Source organism: Phytophthora cinnamomi (assembly GCF_018691715.1).
Source record: "Phytophthora cinnamomi strain GKB4 chromosome Unknown Contig19, whole genome shotgun sequence".
Taxonomy (NCBI): Eukaryota; Oomycota; class Peronosporomycetes; order Peronosporales; family Peronosporaceae; genus Phytophthora; species Phytophthora cinnamomi.
In genome coordinates this window covers 1,336,065-1,362,113 of record NW_027150952.1, presented here as the reverse complement: position 1 = coordinate 1,362,113, position 26,049 = coordinate 1,336,065, and the positions used below count along the sequence as shown (strand labels likewise).

Sequence of the window (26,049 nt, the reverse complement as noted above, 5' to 3'; positions counted from 1 at the left end):
GGGCGTCACTCGAAAATTGGCCGCGCAAGGGGCGGAAGAGCCGAGCGCAGAGCCAACCGCAGCCATGGCCGAGGAGAAGTGTCTGCGCAACGCCAGCTGCACGTGCAGCATGTGCGCGGGCTTCGACGTGGCGTCGCTCATGAGCATCTCCAAGTCCATCTCGTCCAACATCCAGTACGGCGACGACGAGGGCGAGCAGGACGGCGCCGCGCCGCCGCCCGCGCCCAAGTTCGGAGGCGTGGCCAACTCGCCGCCCGTCGCGGCGCGCAAGACGCCGGCGTTCGGCGGCAACTCGCCCCCGGTGGCGGCGCCCAGGCGGCCGCTGTCGGCCGTGAAGCGTCCGCATCCCATCGCCGCCGACGTCGTGATGGAGGAGGCGGAGAAGACGACGCACGTGGATACGGTGGCGTCCACGTTGAAGAAGATGGAGGTGGACACCAAGAAGGACGCTGGAGGACAGGCGGCGGACGTGTCGCTGGACGCCGTGCTGCCCAAACTCACAGACAAGAACTGGAAGGTGCGGAAGGAGGGCTTCGAGGAGCTCAAGGCGGCGCTGGAGCAGCCCGGCGTCTCGACCAGCCAGGTGAGGCCCGCCGTGGAGCTGTTCCCCAAGATGTGCGAGGACGCCAATGCCAGCGCCATGGAGGCGGGCATCGCCGCCGTGCTGGCGTACACGCTGAACGTGGAGCCGTTCGACAAGGACGTCGTGGCCGGAGTGATGGCGCGCGTGACAGATAAGGGATTCTCGGCGCGGCCGGGTATTGTGAAGCTTTGTGAGGAACTCACGGACGCGTTCATCGCAGCGGGTGCGGCGGACGAGACCGTGGCGGCGCTGCTGGAAGGTACCAACAACCGCAAGCCGAAGGTGCCGCCGGCCTGCTTGGCTTGTGTTTTGGAGGCGTTGAAGGCGTACGGCCCGCGTGTTGTGCCGTTGCAGGCGATCAAGGCGGCGCTGCCCAAGCTGATGGAGGGCGCGGTGAAAGTGCGCCCGATAGCGATGAATGTAATGGTGGAGATTCACAGGTGGACCGGACCAGCACTGGTGCAGGATATTGTGGCGAACCTTCGACAGGCGCAGCAGACCGAGTTTGAGACGAATACGAAGGATGTCACGCCTGGTCAGGCAGTGCCTACCAAGTTGGTGCGAGGAGCTAAGCCAGCGAAGGCCGCTGGTAGTGCAGGTAGAAAAGGATCAAACGGGACGGCGGGAGCCGCTGAGCCTGCTCCTGCAGCATTTGATCCCCGAGACTTTGCTGAAACAGTGGATTTGCTTGCAAAGCTGCCGAAGACCGAATTTAAGGCGAAGTTAGCACTCCCCAAGTGGAGTGAAAAAGTTGAAGCGCTGAAAATTGTGCTGGAGACAATTGGACCCGTGCCGAAGCTTGCGAACGGCGACTACTATGAACTTGTTTCGACGCTGAAGGCTTTGACGAATGACTCAAATGTAAACATCGTAGCCAAGTCGATCGAAGTGCTTGGCGCGCTGGCAGACGGTTTACGCAAGGATTTCACACAGTACGCGCGAACCATGTTTCCGGAAATGTTGCGGAAGTTGTCCGACAAGAAATCCGTAATATTGAATGCGACCAACAAAACGCTGGACATGTTTCTCCAGCACGTCATGACCATTGATATGATGATGGATGATTTGAAGTTAGCGTGCGATCCGTCGAAGAATAAGGCCCCTCCTGCGCGGGTGCAGACAATGGCTTTCCTGACTCGTGCCGTGGAAAACCGTTACGTGGATTTGAATGACAGGGCTCTAATACTTGCGCTTGGATCAATGTTTATGAAGGGCGTTGATGACACGGACCCTAAGGTGCGTGAGGCTGGCCAAAAGTCCTTCATTGTGCTATTGCAGGCGACAGATCAGACGACTGGGTGGCTACAGAGCATGATGGATGAAATTGCACGCAAGAACCCACGAGCCTTTAAGACGATCCAGAAAGGATTGGGAGGCGCTGGTGCAGCTTCGACGCCCTCATCTCGCCCCGGAAGCGCGGGGTCTTCTCGCCCTGGGAGTGTCCCGCCGTCACGCCCAGGCAGCGCACCTCCTTCACGGCCCGGTAGCGCAGGTAGCACTGCCAGTCGTTCTAGCTTTGGCGGGCTTAAGACTTCAGAACCTGATGACGACGATGTTGAAATGGAGAGTTCTGCTCCTGCTGCAGGTCCTCGGCGTCCGCCTATGAAGAAGCGTGGGCCACCTGCTCGATTTGGAATGAAACCTGGTGCTGCAGGAGCTGCTGCCGCAAAAGCAGCGCCGACAAAAAAAACTTCTGCTGCGGGTTCAAGTACTAGATCGTCTGCAGGTGGTGCAAGCACCGACTTCACACCTATGGCGATTTCGGTTACTGCTGAAGAAGCAGAAGATATCATTGAAGACCTTCGAATTGAAAACTGGACTGCTATTCAGGAAGGGTTTGCAAGCTCAAAATGGATGGAGCGTAAAGGAGCAATCGAGGGGCTTGAAGAGTATGCCAGGATTCAATCAAGCCAGATGAACGTGCGTGTTATTGAAGCATTTACGATGTACTTATCGAAACAAGTGAAGGATTTCAAGGACAGCAACATCAATGTCTTAAAAAGTTCGTTCCAAGCACTGGGAACATTTGCTGAGACGGCTGTCAGTAAATTCCCGCGTGGAGTGGTGTGCCTTGTTACCCCTCGTGCTTGTGACAAGATCGGGGATAGAAAGGCGAGCGAAGCAGTCCGTAACATGATCATGCAGTTTTGCGAGGCTACTAGTCCCGCTTACACGACTGGCTGTATGATCGAGTATATGCCAAAGGTTCGAACACCGTTGGCACACATTGAGGCGCTATCAGTCTTGTCGGAATGCGCTAAGGACTTCGGCGTGTCAATTTGCAACCCGCGTGCATTGATTGATTTTGCGAAGGGGCCGTTAGGTTTGGAGTCATCGAACCCTAAGGTTCGCAGTTCGGCAACCTCTTTGCTTTGTGCGATGTATTCGCAGCTTGGGCCTGCACTGCTTCCCATATTGAATTTGGAGAGTTGGAAACCAGCACTGGCTGCTACGGTAGAAGGTGAATTTAAGAAGACTGGATATGATCCGGCCACGGCCAAGGCGAGCGTGAAGCGTCAAGTTAAAGACCAGGATGAAGCCCCGGCTGCAGCGGATCCCGGTGCACTTTTCGGTCGAGTGGACGTGAGTGGCCAGATTACAAAGGAACTTCTCGAGGATATGAAAAACGAGACGGACAAAGTTGCCTGGAAGAAGCGTGCTGAGGCAATGGACACTGTTCAAGCTATTTGTGAGGGTGCCGGTTGTGCGATTGAATTTACGCGTCCAGTTCAAGAGGTGCTCCGTAGCCTAAAAGCTCGATTAAATGACTCGAATGCGAACTTGAAGGTGAAGGCTGCCAATGTTATCGGCGTAGTGGCAACAAGCATTGGACCCGATGTTGCCAAAATGTCCAAAATTCTTGGAGCGAGTCTTATCGCAGGCGTTGCAGATAACAAGAAAACGATGCAGACGGCAGCTATCCAAGCTCTTCACAAATGGGTTTGCCATAATGATGAGACATCGTCTTCCTGCATGGAAAGCCTGCTCTCTCCACTATCGGAGGGCCTCTTAAACACTGTTGGCCGAGCAGAATTGCTCGGTTGGGCAGCAGAACACCTCAAGAACTGTGAAAAACTGGATTTGAATTGCTTGGTGTCTCCGACCGTTCAGTGTATGATGGACAAGTCGTCGGAGGCGCGTGAAAAAGCTCAACTGGTACTTGCTGAAGTTATGAAGTCAGTGGGCAAGGACGTTGTGCTTACAACAGGATGTCGTGATATTAAACCGGCTGCCATGCGTGCTCTTAAGCCACTATTGCAGAAGGTGTGCGAAGCCGTCGAAGCCAGCGGTGTTTCCACCCCTATCAGCGAAGCTTCTTCGTCCATGTCTGGGTCAAGTGCAATGCCGCCTGTTGCTCCATCGACTGTTGTTGGCCACAGCGCATCCAGTAGCGGACTCGGTCGTGGTGGTATCCGACGAAGAGCTAGTACATCTGCAGCTGGTGGTGGTACGCCAGTGAAGTCACGGCTTGCTCGCCCGGGCTCATTTCGTGCCCCCATGACGGCTTCTTCGGCACCTTCTGAAAGCGTTGAGAAGGAGGCTGCGCCGTTGCTCAAATTGAGTACCAACAAACCGGCGAGAATAACCAAGGGGCAATACAACAAGTGGATTTTCGAGACTACTTCTGTGAGCGAGATGAGTACGCGCAAGGGGGAGATCGAAGCTGAATGGAAGCCATTTTTGTCCCCAGAGTTCCATGCCAAGCTCTTTGCTCCGTCGTTGGAAAAGGGAATGCTGGCTGCTATGGATGAGTTAACGTTGTGCATTGTGCATCAAGCTGAAGAGGTGGTGTCATCTCTAGATCTCGTGTTAAAGTGGTGCACCCTTCGCATTGTCGACAACAATGTACAGGCGCTGGCAAAGCTGCTCGAAGTTCTCGTGAAGCTTTTCGAAATGTTGAAGGACTCCAGTTACCAGTTGGACGATGTTGAGGCAGCGATTTTGTTGCCATATCTACTCCAGGAGAGTGGTCAGTCCAAGCCGCGGTTTCGAGTGCGTTTCCGCGATGTGATGAAACTAGTTGTTGACGTGTACAACCCAGAGAAGTACGTCCCGTATTTGATGGAGTGCTTTAACGGATCGAAGAATATGAAGAGTCGCTGCGAGTGCATTGACCTGGTGGAGTATATCGTGAGTGTCCACGGATATCACGTTACTGGCCGCAAGTGCATCAAGGATGTGGGAAAGTATGTTGTCGCTCATGAGAAGGAGCTACGTGAGAGCGCAATTAACACGCTCGTAGCTGTGTACATGCGTACGGATGGAGGAAACCCGGACAAATTTTTCAGGTTTGCGGGGATTACGACTCAGCAAGGAATCGACTTGCTCAACGCGCGTCTGAAGCATCTGCCTGCCAATAGTTTCGCCAACGAAACCAGAGCACCTTCCGCTCAAGAAGTGGAGCTGGAGCAGGAACTGCCACAGAAGCAGCAGCAGCAACAAGCAGGGTTCGGATTTGGGTTTGGTCGGGCCTCGGCTACTACGACAACGACACCATCTAATATTTTCTCCAAACCGGCTGTGGAAGATGTTGCAGCAGACTCGACCACGCTGTCTAAGCTGAATCAGGTCGATAGTCTCCCCCATGACGACGACGTTGATATGAGCGTGCCATCGGAGGAGTTGGTTGAAGAAACTGCGTCAAGTGCCACTATCGAAGAGCTTCTATTACGACCGATTGAGTTGTTGATTAATTCGTCCAAAGAAGTTGTGCCGGCGGGTACGCCTGCGTACGTTGAAGGTGGAAACGCTCTCAAAGGCCTGTATGCTATCATTAACCGCCCATCGGATCCGTCGGAGATTGAGTTTTTGCACTCCTATGTGAATGAGATCGTGCTCGCACTTTGCGACTGCATCCATGGAGCCTTCTACGCGGGGAATGCTGAGAAGAGGCCTGAGATGTACATCCTTGCCATCAGTATCACCACGTTGACGGTCGTTTTTAGCAGCGAAGCTGTGACGAGTATGCAGCGCTACACCGTAGAGCGTGTGCTACTGGAGTTGTGCTCCAAGATCATGGATCCGCGCTTGGAAAAGTTTTCTGAGAAGGCCAATCTACCGGCAGCGGAATTAGCGATAATGCCGCATGAAGAAAAGCGATACCTGATGGTGTTCAAGGCTCTTTACAAGGCCATGCGCAAGCTGACTGAACGAGCGAAGCCTGGGGATGTGTACCCGTCGGTGATCAACCTTTTGCAACGTCTCATGCACAACGATGTTGGTGATTACAACAAAAACGATACCCTCAAGCACTTGTTAAAGGAAGATTCTCTGGATCAGCTTGTTGGTCGTATTCTGCTCAAGCTATCTAACGTCCACGCCAATTCACTGACCCCGTTTGAAGGCATCGACATTTTCGGCGTGCTCATGCAGATGCACATGTTCTTCTCGACCCTTCCAGGTGCAGAGGTCATGATGGTGGATATCGCTAACGACAACATGCGGACAGCCCTGCAGATTATTGCCGAAAGCTTGATGAAGACACGCTCAAGTGCTTTCGAGGCGTCGATGAAGGATGTGCCGCCTAATTCGCCCGTGCGTAAGATTATTGAGGAGATGGGGTACGGTCAGTCGCAGCAGCAGGTTGCTGCTGAGCCAGCGGGCCTCGGTACCGCTAGCAATGGCACGAGCAATCATGTTACTTCAGCTGCGCCGCGCATTACGAGCCATTTTGGTGCTGGCAGCGCCTCCAATGATGACACACGTGCGACGGGCTCTAGCATCACACGGCAATTGTTCCCACCCCACGAGGCGGGCATCGCGACGCGCACGGCACGAACACAGTCGGCAGCTCCATCTTTCGCTCCGGAAACCCGTGGGCGTAGCTTCACGTCCTTCCATGATTTCGCTGCCAACCGTGGAGTAGCAAGCAATGTATCACGTCCGTCAAGCACAACCGCACAATTGGAAAATCTACGAGAGCGACTGCAAATGTCGCGCCATTTCAAGTAAAAGGTAGAAGTAGTTAGTAGTTAGCGCCGATAGATCGTGCAGTGGTGAGTCACCACATTTGCTGCAGTAGAGTAGCACATAATAAGCATTGGCGTGCTGTTTATTAGTTGGCTGTTGCTCATTTCACGCTGCTCCCTTGAAGTGCTCTACGACCACTTGCCTATGAGAGCCATGAGGCCAGCTCCAGACCACATGCAGGCGTACAGTGCATACCTCTGCGAAGTACTGCGCGCCAGGAACTTCTGGTTTGTGGTCATGTTGTATGTCAGCAACTCGACGAGGCCCGTATACAGCAGGATGCCGCCAGCAATACAGTCGAATACGCCCTGGACCCACAACGCAGTCGTGGACTCACTTGAATACGAGTTGCGAATGCCGATACCAATGACTTGACCGATGGGAGTGGTGATCGCGAAGGCAAAGTTGATCAGAAACAACTTCGTTTTGGTTTTGGTTGTGGATAAGGCAGCGCTGCCAAGGGCAACCCCCTCGAAGAATTGGTGGAAGCACAGAGCCGTCAAAAGCGTCTTGAACTTGGGCCCGGTAGTAACACCGAGGTCGAGCCCAACAATGACCGAGTGGAAGATGACGCCGGTCTCGAAGATAAGCGTCGCGATTCCGCGGCGAATTTTGGCATTTCGCGCCGCCGTTTTCTCTTGAGTTGGTGACACTGACACATACGCCTCACCTCGATCGGTTGGGGACGCCGGAATAATCTCGTCAGAGTGGTTTGTGTTGTTAGAGGGGTTGAAGTCAAAACCATGGTCGGTGTCGTTGTCAAGGCTGTGGCGGCGAACAGTGGTGTCGTGAACCGTAGCTTTCTTCTGGTGCGGGAGTTCAGATGGCGTCACCACAGACGCCCTACCTTGATCGCTTGGAGAATCGAGGGCGCTCTCGTCGGAATTCTTAGTGTGCGAGTCCCCGTGCCCGTGGCTGTGCCCGTGGCCGTGAAGCATGGATCCGCCACCAGCGAAGAAGATCACACTTTCAGCCTCGATAAACTGCAGAACAATCATGGTGATCAGCACAATCGCCAGACCCAACGAGCCGTAGTTCTGGACAATCGATCCGAGCTTTTCATCACTTAGTTTGTCGATGCCCTCGCTAACCATGTGGATTAGACCCGTGGCGAGGACAACACCAAAGGAGAAAGCGCGGATGGACTCCATGAAAATCGAATTGGTGGTGTTGCACTTCGGAATCCTTTGCGAGATCGCAGGAACCAGCGTGCCAGCAGCCGACACCGCGAACATGATGAAGATGGCGCCCGTATCGAGCCCCATTCTTCTGATTGAAAGTTGATTGGTCTCCAATGGTGTAGAATCAAGACTGAATTGTTGTGATTCATAAACGCCGGCTTATCGCTCGTACACACATAACCAAGGTGCACAAGGACGTCCAAAGACTCGACGACGATTCTCGTCCGCGATAAGACCAAGAGGATGGCTGTTTAAGATAAACATGTACACGGCGGTTTCACATCCAGCCATCAGACACACAGGCTTTCACGAGATGTCCGTTGAAAGTTAATAAAGGTTGTTCACATCAAAACGCTCGATACATGGTCGTTAGGAAGCTGTCACCCCACGTTCGTATTATTTGCGTTTGCGGCGATGGGCTTCAGGGTCTTACTCTTTTTCAAATAGTGTTCACTGCTGCTGGACGAATGCTATCATTTACTTGGTACTCCGACGTTCTGATGACTTTGTGAAGCTGGAAGAAGCGAAACACTTCACGTTTGTGCCTGTGTACGAAGTTGTTCCTAGCTGGGTTTTCGTTTGAATGCGCTGTGGAAGATTGCGCTCAGATCTTCATTAGTTTTAGCAGCACCTAAAATTCCATCGCTCTCAGCTTAACGATGCGATGTGAATTTCACGCCCATTTACCATTAAGGACCATGAGGTCTACACCCGATCACAGGCAGGCGTACAGTGTGTACCTCTGCGAAGTTGTGCGCGACAGAAACTTCTGATTCGTGGTCATGTTATATGTCAGCAACTCAACGAGGCCAGTATACAGCAAAATACCACCGCCCACGCAGTCGAAAATGCCCTGCACCTACAATAGCCCCCCCCCCCCCCCCCCCCCCCCCGAAAATCTGGTGGCAGCACAAGGCCTTAAAAAGGTCTTGAACTCGGTGCCAGTGGTTACACCTAAGTCGATCCCCACAACGATAGAGTGAAAGATGACACCTGCTTCAGAGATGACTGTTGTGATCTTGCGGCGAATGCTGTTGGAGTCTTGCGGAGCTTCTTTGACAACACCTTCTTGTTTCGGACTGTTCGAAAACTGCAACATCAGAAAATTTTCGCTACGTGTGCTTGTAGGTACTTGTATGCTGTCTTCAGAACTACGGAACTCGGGGGGTCGTGGCCATGATCGTGGCTGTGCCCGTGGCCATGGAGCGCCGATCTTTGAGCTCCGAAAAATACGACGCTTTCGGACTCGATAAAATGTAGTGGAATCAGCGTAATCAGCACGAAAGCTAAGTTCAGACAACCGTACTCCGCCACGACAGGGCTCACTTAACTTCTCGATGCCGTCGTTGACCATGTGAATCAGTCCAGTTGTTAATAGGAAAACGCACGAATGGATTCCGTTGCTATAGCACTAGCGTTGGTTTGTGGGATCATCTTGGAGACGAAAGGAACCAGGTAACGGAGCGCAGATCGAACTCACTCACAAACAACTTGTTACTCTTAGGGGAGCTTTCGGTCTGAGAGCACGCCGAGTGCGGACTCTCTGCTACGGCCTTTCTACCAGCACTCTGCTAGCTAGTTTCAGAAGATGGCTTCAACCTCACTCGTGACAAAAGACGATGCGGTTTCCAACACCAGGGTCCCAGCCGATGAAAATGACCCTAATCTGCAGACCAGAGTCCTGCGTTGATAGCACAAGATCCTGCGTCTAGGGATTTCGCTTGTTTGCCAGTCGAGTAGGAAGAAAGCGATCATTGCCGAAGTGCTCCAGCGCTGGCTACAGCAGCTACATGTTATGCATACGCCCGATTGTACGCGATCACCAGGCGATAACTCCAGCGCAGGAATAGAGTAAAAAGAAACTCTCGAGGTTGATCACTAAAACACAATCAACACCGTACAACATCTGTAGTAGCTCATCCAAAGCGTATTTAACTAATTCTGTCACTTTTGACTCCACGGAAGTACTGAGAAAAATCGATCTAAGAATTAAAGATGGCGATAATTTGGCTGAAAATGGATCAGTTTGGGTGAATAAGCTCAAAGCCCTGGCAGTGCTCTATCAAAACGACGTATTCTACTACCCCTGCGTGTTTAGTTCTGGCAGGATAGCACCAAATCTTAGTCAGCAACTCGATCTCATTTCCGCAAAAATGCAATTGCAAAGCCGAAAATTCAGACACAAACAACAAATTGAGAGTCGGTGCCCCATTTCAACGAATACATGTAGTCCGTTTCAGTTCGGGGCTGTAGATTTTCCGCTGTCGAACAAATGACGCAGTGTGGGGTCTTGCGCCCACTTCCCTGCAAGGCCGCTACTCCCGAGTTGCGGGCGCTTTTTCCCACGACGGAGGCAGTTTGCCGAAAGAAGGCGGACCCACCTGAAAAATTCGCAGCATACCTAAAGTATCGCTGTCGGAACAATAAATTGTTGGCAGGGGTCTAAGGAAATAGTGCCATGACTCCAACGTAAAAAAAGTCTTTTGGAGAGCTTGACTTTAGAACTAAATGATAGGATTTGCCAGGTTAGTGCTGGCGCATTAGCAGTCGAAAATGGCTTGATTGGCCAAACGATTGCTGTTGCAATGCATACAAGTACTAGGAGTCGACATAATACGCGCAACGGCAACGTGAAGTTCCTTATAATGGGATCTATGACAGGGTGAGCGTTTCGCCGATGGGAAGGGCCTATCATGATGGCTACGCCGTTGGAGTTGCACCATACGGACACTGCCATCATGGATGCCGGTGTCATCCTTAGCGAATGTCTCTGGATGACCGATTCGGCAGTGAGAGTTTCGGAGAGGTGGAAATTTTAACGCAGTATAGCGTAATAGGATTGTAGGTCGATGCAAGAGGATAAATGACTGGGTAAATCCGTCTATTCGTGTGATTTTAGCGACGTATCTGTTGCGTTTCAGATCTATTGCAACGCACGGCCTCCAGCACGTAGAAACTGTCAGTGTTTCAACTAAAAAGAGTGCAACGATAAGATAGATGGGGATAATAACATTCTCGAAACAATTACTTACTTAAAAGTACTTAGTACACGTACATGTAGAGCTGGTTGCATCGAGTCGGACGGCATCACTGTACTGAGCGATACAAAATCATTATTTGTAGTATCTACCTGGCATTGCGCCGAACGCAAATCAAAAGGCCCTGTGATCATGAGTGCATTTTTCAAGCATCAAAATTACTGCACCCCACAAGTTCGACAGCATCGTACTGTACGTAGTGCTATTCTGAGGAACTTAAAGTTCTTCCCTCTTCTCCTTCTCAGTTGATAAAACATGCTCAGCGAGTGCAGTGCGCGGCGGATATCCGTCGCGCCAAATGCATGTTTAGTCTTCATTGGATTCTATTCCATTCTTTGCTGAAGTCAAGATATAACTTGTACCCCGGTAGCGGCTCAACTAGCGCTAGCTCTTTTCCTGTGTACCCGAGCTTCTTGTACACGGCCATGGGGTCCAGCCCTGCCATTAGCCACGCCTTGATCTGCAGTTTGTCTGAGAGGTATTTCAGTTTGACTGTCTTCATCAACTTGCTGAGAGCGGAGTACAGAGCAGACAGAATTCCTCGAGCAGACTGAATTCCTATGTCTTCAATCTTGCTGAGAGCGTAGTAAAGAGCAGGTGGAATTCCTCTTTCTTCGCCCGCAGCATCAGTCGTGTCGACAGTCCTCAGCGAGCGTTTGGTCAAGTTGTCGCCGTTATCGAGCTTGAGAGAGCGAGACCAGGGTGAAGCATAAAGCGAAGCTAGTTCAGTGCCCTCAACTTGGTTGGCGACATTGGACAAATGCGCGCCGGTGGTTGCCAGAAGGGCAACAGCAGTCACAAGCAAAGCATATACTCTTGCCATGCTTCTTGTCGGTGGCACGTACGGAGAATTTGAGAACTGAAGAGGTCAAATTGCGCTGACAGGAAAAGGGAGGTGGCGCTGACTTCAATCTGGCGGGCGACAATCGTGCGAAATAAATCAATTTGCAAGTGCCGATGGAACAGGAAGACGACGGGAATCTGTAACGTAGTGGAAGCTTGGGCTCGTAACGGTCAAAATGAAAAGTGATATTATGACTTAAAGTTCGTACTGGCTTGTACTCTAAACCAGATACTGACTTCATAGCCACTCGTTGTAGTTGTTAGTTGACGGGTCGCCCCGTAAACTTCGTCCCGTAACACATATCGTAAGCTACCACATAATTATAAATTACGTACTCTAATAAATTACGAAGCCAGTAATGTTTATACCGTACCTCACAAATGAAATGATTTGACGAAATCCTGAATTGCATTTTTCTTAACAGTAAGAGGTGCTCTCAGGGTGACCGTACTGGTAGAACTATCCCTATTCTAAATTTGACGAGAAAACCATGTGGTAATTATAGATTTCGCAATGGCGAGTGGAAAACTCACAGCGGTGCCGCATATCCCCTGTCCTAAGCGAAGTTTTCTCCTAAGCGAAGTTCTATTCAGCCAATAGCAGAGCTCAATTTGTATCGTATGGCTACATCTAAAATACCGCCGTGTGCCAGCTAATATTAGAGTGGCCTTGCCGATGGCTGGCGAACGGACGCATTGCAGAAAGCGCCATGGGAAGACCCCGTACGACTGGAACTGGCAGAAAGCAAAAGGAGTACACACGTATCGCTGTAGACTACACACACAAGCTGCATGTGCTCGATTTCTTAGATGCGGATCACAGAGTAAATGAAACAATCGAGCACTTCTATCCATCCTGCACTTCAGAAGAAAAGAATCGCAAGCAAAAGCAAATATCAAAGCGGGAAAACCAAGAAGCTCATATTCGATCGATACGCAGCGACGGCAAGGGGCACTTAAAGAACTTACGCAGCACAGGGGGAGCGACAGTTATATCTAGTGATGCAGAAAGTGATATTGTCCTCTGACTGAGCTCAATACGCAAAGAGGGATGCCCCGTTACCTCGCAGATGCTGTGGCACAAGGCTTTAGAGGTCGCTCCTGACGAGGGGCTGAATTACGACACCTTCAAGGTGTCTCACTCATGGCGAAGGCGCTTTATGCGGCGACAGAAGCTGTCCATTCGTGCCAGGACACGCCAAGGACAGACGACGCCAGAAGACGCTGCAGCAGCATAAGCGAACTTCATAGGCGAAGTTCGGGCAGCCACCATTGAGCACGGTATTAGCACTGTGCACAACGCAGACCAGACAGGTATGGATTTCGTCAGTTCGTAGCTTGCACCCCAGAAGTACTAACAGTGTGTATGCATGTCATAGCTGTATTTTTTTTTAGTATTTACCCCGCAAGACAATTAGTACTCGTGGTAAAAAAACCGTGTGGGTGAAGTGCAGTGGCAAGGACAAGGAGCGAGCCACTGCAATGCTGTTGGGGGACTGGCACGGAAGCAAATATGCCCCGTTTCTTGTTTTCAAGAGCGGTGTGCCACGGCATGATCGCATTCAAGCAGCAAATGATTCCGTTCGTCATGGTTTCGGCGTGCGCTTGTGGAAGGGGGTATTTGCGCTACAGGCTTTAAACGGTTGCCGTATCTACGGCAACACTACCGCGTGGTGGAACTCACATATATCGTTGGTGTTCCTTAGATATCATTTTGCCTACAGAGATAACATGGATGAAAAGATACTCTTACTCTGGGATGACATTTTGGGTCACTGGACCCAAGAGGTCACGGACTATGCTGAGTCCATCACCGTCGTGCTAACGAAAGTGCCTCCACGCTATACCTACGCTTGCCAACCAGCAGACGTGGCTTGGAATCAGCCTTTCAAGAGTAGGCTGCGATCGCGCTGGGTAGACTGCCTCCGCTCACAGATTGCTGACCATCACGCCCACGAACGAAACCGGGCAACGGAACGGCAACGTGTTGCAGAGCAAGCAGCAACAATAGCTAGGGTCGAGATACAAGAAGTGGCGAGAGAGATGATCAACAGCATTCAGGACGATGAGGCCAGCTCTGTTTTTGTCATGGAAGCGCCCAAACGCACTGTCATTACGTCCTGGATTACCGAAAGCTGGAAGGATCTGAGCTCCAAAACAATTGTCAGTGGCTTTGCAAAGGCAGGACTCCTAGGTGACGTGCGTAGTGTCAATTCAGAAACTGGGTCTGACCGTGTCGAGGATATCACGGACTTGCTGGACAAGCTACGTGAGCTTGCTGCTGCTGGAAGATTGGTAAATACGGACGATGAGTATGCTAGCAGCGACAGCTCGGGAGATGATTTCTAGAATATTACTTCGTGCAATTTCATAGGTAACCAAGTGAGCTTGGACACGTAGCTCAAGTGGCAAGAGCACCGCGATTTGTGCGGATGGACACGGGTTCGATTCCCGCCGTGTCCATAATTTTTACTCTTTAAGTACCATTTTAATTCCTACCTTTAAAAACTTAATTCATTGCTGGGCTAGTTAACCCTAACGTTAAGAGCGCACATTGACGGTCGCTTAGGACAGGAGATATGCGGTATTGTTATTTTCCTGTCACAGCTAGCGTGAGGTAATGGATTGAGTTGCTGGTGCGAGATGGGTGGAAGCTTTCCTGGACGAAGCCGATGAAGACAAAGCTGCATCCTGTTAAGATTGAGCTACGTAATTTCAAATGTAACTGTGCAGACGCCCTCCTTACTCGAGGGATTCATCCGTTTGATTCTGGATATGAGAGCTGTATTGGATATTTTATGGGCGAAGCAGTGAAACTAGCTTTTTAGCAAGTAGAGAGGAAGGTGAAACCAACGCAGGTCAGGACGTAGAGCAGCGTTAGTTTCAGATTCCATCTGCAGCGCTCACAGCTGAAGCAAGGCGTCCCTTCGTGTCTCCAAATTCGCTCAGCGGCACTATGCCACGTCTAACTTCGTGATCAACTTTGCATCTCATGCCTGACGACGTCGGGACGGACGACTTTGCCCTCCCATTCTACGCCTGTGTCGTTGGCATGGAAGGGGACACAGTCCAGTTTCAAAGCCTTGAGGGTGAAGAAGGTGAGCTTTCGCGGTCTATCGCTGCTCGCCGAAAGGTCACGACAGCAGCCGTGAACAAGATGGGGAGAGTGTCCTTGCTTCGTCGGCCCGTGTCCGTAACCACAGAGGATCCGGAGCCCAAGGTCATCCACGGCCAAGTTGTTGATGTCGGGGATGGCACGGTGACAGTTGAGACGGACGGTACCCAACTTGTTTCTCGAGTCGATAAAGCCAAGGTGGTGACACCCATTGTAACTCTACTTTTGCGGCATGTCGTATTTGACATGAGCGAATGGAGTTCAGCGGACGTCAATTGTCTACATACGACTATAGTATCAAGGGTATTAGACAAATGCGAAGATGATGGTAGCGATCCATTCTCTCCATACTTAGCGAGCTGATCAATGGCCAAAACCATCCTGAGCCGACATTACACTGCAAATGGGTGGACCCGCAGTTGGGAATAGAAACACACGTTCCCTCTCCAACACGCAATCGACTACACGTTCTACATCGACGGTGAAGCTGGCGGCGCGCCGACGTTACTTGGGGAATAATTTTGCCGCGCACCCGAAGATTATAAGGCCCCAGACACGCGTCGGCGTGCAGTTGAGGCTAGGCACGTTCTCGACAGATGTGCTGTTCAGTTTTGGCTACGAAGCGAGAGCTCCGCACCGAGGCCCAACGGTATCGAGTATTGGCGAGAAAAGTGATCGAGGTCTCCCATTGGCTACACGCATTTACCGCGCCAGAGTGGCAGGAGACTATTAGTGACTGTGGGGCACGGCGGGTCCTAATAAATTCCCGCCGTTCCCTCCAGGTAGTCATAGTGGATACCCTTTTGGCCTCTTATTAGGAATCCGGACTTAAGACGAATGCTCGTCCGGTTGTAGGATCAGACCGAAAGCTCGGTCAACACTAGATATTTGTATAGACATTAGGGATTAGTTATAGTCGAGGCCTCACCGCCTCTAACTATTAAATCAGAGCAGAATTTTCCGCCCAAGTCATCGGGGTCAAGTCCGTCTGCGGTAAGTCTAGCTAGCTTAGCTGTAGGGTCTGGATACGCTCGGCCGACGCGGGGTATGTCTGCCGGTGAGCTTAAGGTACATTGACCGAGAGTTCGCCCTGGTAAAGCCAAGAGTGGATAGTGGCCAAGTGTTGGGAGGTAGAGAGTCCTCCCTGTACGTTAGTCCTGGGTGCGTGGCGTGCCCCCCCCCCCCCCCCCCCCCCCCCCCCCCAGTTTATTGGACCCTTTGGCCGAGGTTTCACCTCGGCGCCCCTGTCAAAGGCCTTGACCGGCCGGGTACCCTTCGTTTCTGAGGGACCACAGTGGGTTTAGCGCGAAAGCGTTTATATTTACGCACCCCAGCCGTTGCTCGTGGCAGGCGGTGCCTGTGTGTGGGCTCTACCTACCTGACCGATTCTTCAACACAAGGCATATTTCCAGCCCGGTGGGATCGGACCTGGTCTTCAGGTCTAATCCCAACAATCTTGGCCGACCTTTCGAGGGAAGCGTGTGTTGTTGGTAGGACTCGTCCCATTTGTCAAGGCTGAGGGACGAGGACTCGTAAAATCGTGAATTCCTACACGACACAGGGACGCAACGATCGTAAAAAGCGAAGTCACGACCCAGATCTACGCGAGCGCTTTCTCAAAATACGCGAGCGGTCCAAGGTCTAAGCGTCACCTGGATCAACCGATGATGAAGCAAAACAGCCATTACCAACGTTGGGGTCGCCGTCAAAATCCTAGTCTCCCCCCGAGAAGTCAAAATATGCGTTCGCGCTACCGCGGGAGCGTCAAGAAGTTCACGACAAGTTAACATCCGAGAGACACCGAGGTAAGGACCCATACTTATCTTCATTGTCAGATCCGATCTGGGGCTGTGCTCTGCAAGTCTCTACTTGGCGTGTTGACTTGCGCTTACGACTGCCAATTTGGCATCGAAGGACTATCGATAATGCACTCCCCCTTCATGGACAGAAAGACACGCATGAAGTGAATTGTCTCTGGCAGTGCCAACGTCTCCAACCCTTCCGCGACGGCGGAGTTTGAACCTGCTCCAGAAGCCACCAGCATCACCGACGGGATCGGTACAGTGCGTGTTTTCCAAGTGTTTGCTCGTGAATACTCCGCCGCTAGTGCGATCGAGCTCGTAGATGTCATTATTGCCTTTATTGAGGCCAAGATTGCGTCTTTACACTGGGACCCGGAGGACGTACCGGCGTTTGTATACTGGGTCAACGACGTTATCGATAGCTACCGAAATGCAGTGCGTCCTCAGATAAGGACCCGTGCGCTATTCGGCTACGATGCAGTGTGGATGACCCCTGCTGCGTGAAATTCTGTAATAAGTCCAAGAAAGACGAATTCAGCAATTAGAACAGAAGAGCACGGCGACGATCACCACGTCTGACGCAACGTCGACCATGCTGAGCGAAACATCCCGGAAAACGAAAAGGACGCGGCCCCGTTTCGCCCAATGTGCTGCAGAAATTGCCGAAGCAAACCGACCCGCAGGGAATTAGCCGCCGACTTTGTATGCAATTTTTTTTTATCCAATCGAAGATGGAATCCCGACGTTCAGGACGGCGCTCACGACGGCTGAGGTCACTTTGTCCCGAAAATGCCAGATGCGTTGATCAAAGCTGAGATCGAGAAACGCTTTAACGGATTGAAACACCAATAAAAACATTTATGACTACCCGTGGTGGTGCGGTCACGTGTGCCACATAGGGAGCCGCGATCCGGTCCCTTGTGTCCTGCCTCTCACGAGAAGCCTGCAATTGTTGTATCGGATCTATCCGAAAGCCGACCAATGGAATGCAATCGCGAGTTGAACGACGCTGAGCTTACCCCCGCTGATTTTGATATTCGTGGTGCACTGGCACCAACACACGATATCGGCGTTGTTGCTTCCGTTCCTCGTCAAAACCGCGTGACACAACCTGCAGTCGATTTACGGACGACGCTGAGCCTGCCATCAGAGTCAACAATCGTGATGCCACGTCGGGGACACCTACACCATTGATTGCTGTGGATGCTGCAGAAAATCTCCGTTCAAACGATGAGCACCGGTCTGTTCTTCCTAAATTTGATGGTTCACTCAAGGCTAGTGTGCCTCACCATGCCGAAATGGGTTTGTTTCGTAAACCTCCTGCGCATGGATCCAGCTCTACTAAGGAGAACGCGTCGAATTTGATATCGTTATCTCTAAGCTCCGCAGTTACCATCCAACAAGAGCTGGAGTTAAAATTTCTCCGAGACGAGGCTCGAATACCCCAACTGCGCCGCCAGTAGAGCCATCGGCGAACGCGTGCCAGATCTGCGGACAAATCGATCATCGACATGTCTGCATGCCGCTCGTTATCAACAATAATTCAAAATCTGAGCTTCACAAAATCTGAGCTTCAAAACTGTTAGGTTCACTAAGCCATATCACGACTTGTTTACGGACAGCTAAGCCATTCTACCAACGGCTTCAGGGGCCCGCAGTCGCCGCGCCACGTTTTGCAAAACTCAAGCTCTTAGGTGGTGTAAAAGATACTCTACGATGGTTCCAAAACATACTGGCTCACGGCAAACCCACCGCGCTACCCCTGAGCAAGTTCAGAGGTATTCCCCCAGCGAATGTGGAACTATGCATGGATGCTTCGAATACAGGCAATTTTGGACCCGGCGCTAATAAATTCATTCAGGAAAAATCGACGAGGTCGAGAATCTACTAATTGCCACTGATGACACTCACTTTAACAGTTTCTCCATTAATGTACGGAAGCACCTGTGTATTGCATTGACACTGTGGACCTGGGCATCATCGTGGTCGAGTAACTCATCAGGGCAAATGCTTCACGTGAAACGCTGAAGTGATTACATCTCAGGCGCTCAGTGGAGTAATCGTCTCTACTCACAAAGAATGAATTCAGTCAGGAAATCAACAGAGTAATTGGTTTAGCCGAGGTTTACTTTAACCTGAGTGTATTGGTGCATCATTTGCCGGGATCGACCAACACTACGGCAGACGCAGCATCGCGGCCCTGGACGGATCCTTAGTCAACCACGTGGACTAGCTTTTCTGTGTCGTGGGAACAGACAGCTGTACCAACAGTCTCTCGCATTCACTACATGAACTTCTCGAAGAACTTCAATTCCGCTCGCTGGCCTCGTCATCGAACGTCAAATATTCAGGTACTTGGTCACAGTGGGTGCAATGGTGCACGGAGATGCGACTGCCAAAACGGCTACCTTATGACGAAGAGCGTCACTCGCATCGACTTGCACTTTTTGCAACCTACTGCTGGAAGTTCGGATGGAGTTCGTCCGAAAATGGCGATTCTACCTCCATCGTGCTCTCCAAGCTCAGCCATATCTCGTGGTATCACAAGCGCGTCGTCGGGTGCAAGGTCGGGCTGTCTCCTGGGCACCAACTCGCCGTTGTTGGTATGCGCAGAGAAGACCCTCCAACCAACGCCAAGGTCCCCGTCACCATGCATCTCCTCCAAAAATTGCACGGCTCGCTCGATTTCTCCTGCGCCCAGCACCGACTCATCTGGGGGGCTTCGGTGCTGAGCTTCTTCTTTCTTCTGCGTAGGTCCGAGTACCTAGCTGACGGCACGAGGGTGAAAATGTATGCTATTCGAAGGTCCGATGTGCACTTTCTCGACAATCACGACCGCGAACAAGCGATGGTTGATCGATTGAAAAGGTAAAAGTGCATTTTCGGGGCAGTAAGACATATCAATTTGGCAACGGGTGCTCCCGGGTGTTTGGTCGTTCTGGCAACGTCCAATTCTGTCCCTTGATGGCGTGTTGGTATCTCGTTCATCATCATTTATCCATCGGAGTCGGTGCGGACACCCTACTACGCAAAGTCACGTCGAATCAAAATCTACAAGTTCGTGACCTCGTCAGTGTCCTGAAACACGCAGCGGAGCTAACGGGGCTCAAGCCTGAAAGCTATGGTTAGCACTCGCTTCGTAGTGGAGATACATCAGCACTTTTCAATGCGGGCTACGACAATTCGGCCATCAAAGTGTTCGGACGATGAAGATCGGACGCAGTGGAACGATATACTAGAATCAGCTCACAGCTAACAACAGGGATGGCGGGCGACATGTTGGCCAGGGAAACATTCCAGCGTAATCACGGGGCAACATCCACGCCACACCCGGCTGTGGAGGCGCTGCAATGTAAAATCTCAAATTTTCGTGTCGAGTTCAGCACGCCCCAACATGTAATACGACGACAGCGACTTAAAACTACGCTTTCATGTGGTTGGCTCATATGTTCTTGGAAGAGTTTATTGTGTGGCTGATGAGAATCTTGTCTGAGTTTGTTAGTCCAGTTTGATAATGTTGCTAGTGAACGCCAATCACGCGACAGGTGATTTTTTGCGTCCATATGCCCAAACATGAATGGGTGGAGGTAGTAGACAATAGCAGCTGAGTGCTCCTTCTAGGTAAAAGTACGGTAATATTTGTCGGTAGCACGAGGTGGTCAAGATGGATTTCCATCGTCATCTATCGCCGGGAGAACGACATCCTTGATGACATCGCCACAAAGCCGGTAGAGCTGTTTCTGCTTGTCCCTGGGTTCCGCTGCATTGAGATCAATGTTATGTAGCAATTTCCACGATAGTTCTGGGAATGCTTGGCATCGAATCTGATCACTTAAAGTGTTCTTCTTAGTGCATGCTTCTTGCGCTTTGACCCAGCTCGTGTTCGTGCCATCTTGCAGCAGGAACGCCTTCATTGTGGCCGCGAGATGAGGTAGTAAGTTTGTAGCTGCGTACAAAACTTACTGCTAGCCTTGGTTTCAAACCGCTTTCTTGGTGTTAAGAAATAACATTTTTTCAGAAAGAATTGGGCCGATTTTGCGAAATGGCAATTTAGATGTTAAGCATTTCATTTGTGAGGTACGGTATTAGTGCGTTACAGATTGCGCCATTCGATATGCGCTTATCAATAGGGAGTCTCTTTAAGAACTGGGCACGGCTAGGTGGCTTTTGCAAAATGAGAAAACCCGGAAAATGCCCACAGGATATCAAACTTTCACCAGAAACTCTTTCATAGGTTTTTTAAAGCATCTTCGCAAAACAAAGTCTCCCAAACATGTTCCGTTCATCTTTATATCGCCTTCTACGAAAACTATGTTGACATTTTCCTAACACTACAACTATTTTTAGATTGAACTTCATCATGTAGTCACGCTCGATTTGAAGTCGAGATGTGAGCGATCACCACTTTGCCACAAGCACGCGTTGGAGAATGCCGGGCGTCGATCGAAAGGCTGAACACCAAAAGCTCGAGCGTGAACTTCACAGCTGGGTGACCACACGAAACATCCAAGGCTTGCGCGCCAAAGACAAACATAATCAACGCAAAGCTCTAATCTTTCACCGAGGCTGGTTCAGTGCCTACTCAAGGCAGCGAAGCGTTTGCTGCCTCATCAGTCTGGTTGGTACGTTTTAAAAATTGCTACGATCTCGTTTCGAGACTCTGCTAAAGCAACATGCGCCGTGTTTATGAAATAGGTTTAGTGACTCATTCAGGAGCACAATATCCAGCCTCGCACTATAATCAACATGGACAAAGTTCTAAGGTATTTTGAACCGAAGTCGAAACGAAACATTATGATTCGAGACAACAGTGAGGTCCTGCTCCGCAATGGTGGCACAAGCCACACGCGCTTCACAGCTACACTTGCAATTACTGGCGATGGTCCATTTTTCACTCCTCACCTGTTCTGCACCAAGTTAAAGAATAAGACAACTGTTCCCAAGGGGCCTCGCCGACGTCAACCTCACGGACGATATTCTACTCCAGTGTGCTGAAGACGCTATTGGCAGCAGAAAAGCAACTCAACTTGTATCGGCAGCCAGTCATGTATATTATCGACCCCTGCGCGTGCCAGATCAAACCGTTCGACGATAACCGACTCCAGCGATACAATTCTTGTCTTGCTTATGCCACCCAACTTGACCAGTTTGGCGCGGAGAGATGAGAGTCAGGCGTTAATGTTTGACGGTTCGTGTGTTTTCAACGGGCATTGCTTGTTGCTGACGACGATCCGAGGCTCCTCTGCGACCGACGTATCGATTGGTTGTTTGCCGACGTTCATGCGCGACATGGCCCGTGTCACCGTCAGACCGGTGGACGGTCAGTCACTGGAGATTTACTCAGTCTGGAACGCTCGTGGTGACGTCCATAGGGGGAAGACACGTATGGCTGCACCAAGTAACTTGTCTGGGATGGGCTGGATCGAGACACATAATCCAGAGTGTGCCGCACAGACTTTTAAGATATGCGGAAATTTGCGAAATCTGAATTCGACAGGGAAAGCTGCATCCTCCTCTACGTGATCTTGTCGCCTCAAGCGTTGACATGCAGTATTGGCACCTTCGTTTCTAGAAGCTATTTCTCGAACACAACGAAGACGACGAAAAACAGGCCCTGCATCCACCTGCCTAGTACCTCCCAGGGCGCATCGAATTCAGTCTGTTTTGCTGTCTTCGGCACCGTCCTTGTTAACTACATGGTGCAACTGGACGAGTTGTAAGAGCTGTTCGACGACGAAGACTTCGCTAAGCTACGGGGAGGGGGTGAAGCGGACGAAGGTGATCTGGTGCTGTTTGCAGCATCGCGGTTGAATAACGGCAATATCCAAGTAAAGACAGTCAACGAGGACTGTAGGGTCGTCTCAACTTATACATGCTCAGTGCCACACGCAACACACAGCATTTGTATTGCTAAGATGGGAACCTACATCGTCTTGCAAGTGAATGGCTTGGGTATTTAATCCACAATAAATTCCTGCTTTGACGTTCTTTAGAGTTTGAGATTGTGTCTGCAATACAACGCCCAGTGTACCCTCTATTGTAATAGAGCACCTGGGCGGTTGATGTGGGGTAGGACGGTAGTCAAGTTAGTTGGGATTTGCGACCAAGTTCTTTAACCCCTTAGTTCCCATATGTTGTACCGTAGAACATAAGAGGTGTATAGCTTACTTCTGTTCTGTCGCAGCGTTTTTGTTATGTTGGAGGTCCAACATAAGCGGCTGTTATACTTTGAATTTGTATAGGGTATCTGGCTATGTCGAGACATACTGAAATTAACATATTTTTGGGTGTAAAATGGACAAATTCACAGGTGTAGGGGTCCGTTGGCGGGCTTTGGTTGAACGGGATAAAAAAACAGTGCGGAGCACCCACCCTCATCGAGTGGCCCACAGCCATCAAAGTTCATTCTTCAAAACGACGGCCCGAGAAGAAGAAGAAGGTGGTCGTGCCGACGCCCAAAGACTCCGCGGTACGTGCTCACTGAGCAAGAGCGCCGGCTTTGCCGCGAGGCACGACTTAGTGAGCGCCACGGGCGGGGCAGAACAGAAAGAAGGCAATGAGGAGACAAACCAGAAATAGGAGGCTTACCGGAAGAAGCCAGCGAAGCCCACAACGCCGACTATGGAGATCGAAGGGTCTGAGCAGGGGGTGGCGCTCGTGCTGGATGCAGGTCGCGCGGGCGCTGCTTAATCAAAAGCTACTGCAGATGACGACGGGAATGGGGCCAAGGAGATCACAGACGACGACGTGACAGTGGCGCCAAGACAGAAGAAGCAGACGGCGAGCAAGGTCAAGAAGACAACAACGTCACTGCGTGCTCCAACCGAACCATCAGCGGTATTCGCCAACAACTTGCTGCCGTACCTGCCATTGTGCTGCACGAGGTGCTGTGCGTCGTGGTACGGCTGATTGTGCGGATGCTGATGTCTATTCGGAAAGGAATCGCTGCACATTAGTCAACGAAGCAAGTGGGTGCACTCCCTCCCAAGCGGTTTCATTTGTTCATGAAGTAGGACCGGTTCTTCCGCATCATGGGCTACCGTTTACTCGTGGGTACCGCGTACCACCGGTGATCATCTTCGACGAAGCTACCCTGCCTTCGTACTCGCGCTACAACCCTACAAGACAGTTCATCAAGGACAAGCCCCACAAGTGGGGAACTAAGGTATTCGTGGCGGCCTGTGCCAAGACGGCGTATTGCATGAGGTGCGTGGACGAAAACTGCAGCAAGCTCTGGTTTACTGTTTTTTTTTATGAAGTCCCTATGTTGGCTCAAGTCGATATACCTTCCTCCTGGTCTTTTATTTGTAGAACATAACACTAGCATAGCTATGTTTGGGATTGACGCTGCCATTGTCAGGACTGAGATTTACTGTGGGGCCAAGACACACCTCCAGACGCCGGTTCCAACGGACAACAATACCGGTGAAGCGGCAGTGCTTCGGAGCATGAACGCGCTGTGTCCACCATCTCCCACGTCGCCGTGGTGTGTGGTTGTGACGGATCGGTTTTATACGTCCGTGAAGCTGGCATTGGAGCTGATGGATGGGCGGATGTACATTACGGGGACAATACGGACAGATCTTACAGGCTACGCAAAGGGCGTGGTCACTACCAAAGCCTACAAGACCGTGAACAAAAATAAGATGATGGTACCACCACAAGGCGTATCAAACTCGCGCAGGACAAGTCGTTCCCGCAGCTAGCAGCGGCGATGTTTATGGGCCGCACACCGGCTAATCTCTCTTATCGAGTGGAGGCAGTCGAAAGACACAGAACAACCAGTCCCCGCAGCTAACAGCGACTATGTGGATGGACCGCACCCCGGTTCATCTTTTATCGAGTGGAGGCAGTCGAAAAACAGGAACTGTCAGTACGTACATCATACCAGGTATGCATATTCTCCTAATAGTGGTAATGTTGACTGTTGCATTTGTTGTAGTGCGCCGGGTCGATGGAGAAATGCGGAGTGTTCCTCCTCCGGAGTTGGTTCGTGACTACCACCACTGGATGGGCGGTGTTGGCATCCACGACCAGCTCACGATGCAGAACTACAGTATGCAGCTGTGCTACAAGACGCGCAAGTACTACAATGGGGCTATTTCTAGGACTACTTGACATGGTGCCGGTGAGTGCGTTCATTGTATTCCGGCATCACCGAAACATGACCTGCCAAACACTTCGCCTTCTTCGAGACGCTGCTAGAGCAACTGCTGGCGATAAATTCACCGGAGTCGTACGCTGAAATTGAGGTACGTAGTATGTTGACGAAGACAACATCAGAATGCTGGTGGATTGTCTTGCTCCAACATAACCGTTGCTTATGTTGATGGATTTATTTGTAGAACACAACTTGCGCGCGAAGGAGAGGACAACGAGCTCGCCAGCGCGAAATACATCTGCAGTTGCGGAGGCTGGCCACTGCCTGGAGGAGAAACCTAATACAGTCGACGACGACCAGGGCCTCTTGCGCCGCCAACGCTCATGTAAGGTGTGTGCATTTTACAAGGTGCAACCGAGGAAGTACACGAAATACTTCTGTCCCGAATGCTCAACGGGCAATCGGCGGTAAACTACTCTGTGTCTATGTGATAGTGTTGTGGGCAACCTTCTGACACTGATGCCATATGAAGTACATACCGTTGCAATGTAGTGCGATAGGAGAAGGAGAAGGCCTGCTATCATATCTGGCATGATGACTGGGACAATGGGGATGCTATCCCACGGCACTTGCAGCAACAGCACAAAACCCGTAACCGCCCGCCACCATCTTGCCCCGGAAAGAAGCATCGCCGTCGAGTTTTGGAAAGTGCGGTGGACGAGAATGGTAGGGGGCCTACTTGACTCACTACTACAGCTTACACGTGCGCCACGTGTATGAGGCAGCGTTTGGTTTATTAATATTTTGAATTAATTATACTTGACTCCACAAGTATAATATAAATCGAATAAAGACTCCACGTAGCTAGATTATGGTAAAATGAGAACTGTATTGTTTCTAAATTGATCTTCCTACTAAATCTGTTAAAACCGTTTTATCATCCATGAAAGGGTTGACAGCGACTGGCTGTCAGAACAATGCTAATATGCAGTCTCGGATTGGTAGAAAGTTGCTGCTTTCTACCAATAGGATCTTTGGGTCGGTGTGGACCACTCGTTGCGGTGGTCCACTTCAATGTAGCCATTGGTGCGACTTACACCAAGGTGAGGAAGTACAGACACCTATTTGTTGTCACGCACAAGTGACTATTGTCACTTGTGCGTGTAACCCCGTTACACCATCCCCCGTTAAGCTTGGACGTGCCGGTCTCGGCGCGTCAATTAATATTGACAGCTTGTCAAGTGTTACCTTCTTGCTGGCAGTGCGTGTTGGGCTTCGTATTCCTTCACCATGCCGGAACGTCTTCCTTTAGCACGTTCCGTGGCTCACATGTATCGTGTTGGGGAGGGAAATCTCTCCATCGAATGCGAAAACAATTCGGTCCTCGGATTGTTTTCTTATGTTCGCTGAAAGATC

The 26,049-nt window shown here is 50.9% G+C and overlaps 1 protein-coding gene across 1 annotated transcript; it reads left to right on the top strand.

Annotated features, from left to right (window-relative positions):
- Window positions 1-64: 64 nt before the first annotated feature.
- On the top strand, window positions 65-24,650 carry IUM83_13112 (Cytoskeleton-associated protein 5; the record flags this gene model as incomplete). The annotated part of the gene is made up of 2 exons (XM_067937771.1): window positions 65-6,191; window positions 24,475-24,650. 2 exons carry the CDS (start codon window positions 65-67, stop codon window positions 24,648-24,650), a joined length of 6,303 nt encoding a protein of 2,100 aa, XP_067795846.1.
- Window positions 24,651-26,049: the final 1,399 nt, after the last annotated feature.